This window comes from Mandrillus leucophaeus, unplaced genomic scaffold (assembly GCF_000951045.1).
Source record: "Mandrillus leucophaeus isolate KB7577 unplaced genomic scaffold, Mleu.le_1.0 Scaffold1802, whole genome shotgun sequence".
Taxonomy (NCBI): Eukaryota; Metazoa; Chordata; class Mammalia; order Primates; family Cercopithecidae; genus Mandrillus; species Mandrillus leucophaeus.
The window spans coordinates 118,429-118,915 of NW_012101813.1; the positions used below are offsets into that span (position 1 = coordinate 118,429).

General features: G+C 46.8%; 1 protein-coding gene across 3 annotated transcripts in view; it reads left to right on the top strand.

The window, feature by feature from the left end:
* LOC105537894 (interferon alpha-17) overlaps positions 1-487 on the top strand; it is a 16,629-nt gene extending 16,142 nt beyond the window's left edge. The window contains exon 2 of one of the 3 annotated variants that reach the window (XM_011977590.1): positions 16-487. In XM_011977590.1, coding sequence (XP_011832980.1) covers positions 16-416 — 401 coding nt within the window. In that variant the 3' untranslated portion in view covers positions 417-487. The remainder of the gene's footprint in view (positions 1-15) is intronic. The other 2 variants (XM_011977589.1, XM_011977591.1) reach the window with 2 other exon arrangements.

Sequence of the window (487 nt, forward strand, 5' to 3'; positions counted from 1 at the left end):
GTCTGAAGGACAGACATGACTTTGGATTCCCCCAGGAGGAGTTTGATGGCAACCAGTTCCAGAAGGCTCAAGCCATGTCTGTCCTCCATGAGATGGTCCAGCAGACCTTCAATCTCTTCAGCACAAAGGACTCATCTGCTGCTTGGGAACACAACCTCCTAGAAAAGTTTTCCGCTGAGCTTTACCAGCAACTGAATGACCTGGAAGCCTGTGTGATAGCAGAGCCTGGGATGGAAGAGACTCCCTTGATGAATGAGGACTCCATCCTGGCTGTGAGGAAATACTTCCAAAGAATCACTCTCTATCTGACGGAGAAGAAGTACAGCCCTTGTGCCTGGGAGGTTGTCAGAGCAGAAATCATGAGATCCCTCTCTTTTTCAACAAACTTGCAGAAAAGATTAAGGAGGAAGGATTGAAAACTGGTTCAACATGGAAATGATCCTCATTGACGGACATGTCATCTCACACTTTCATGAGTTCTTCCATT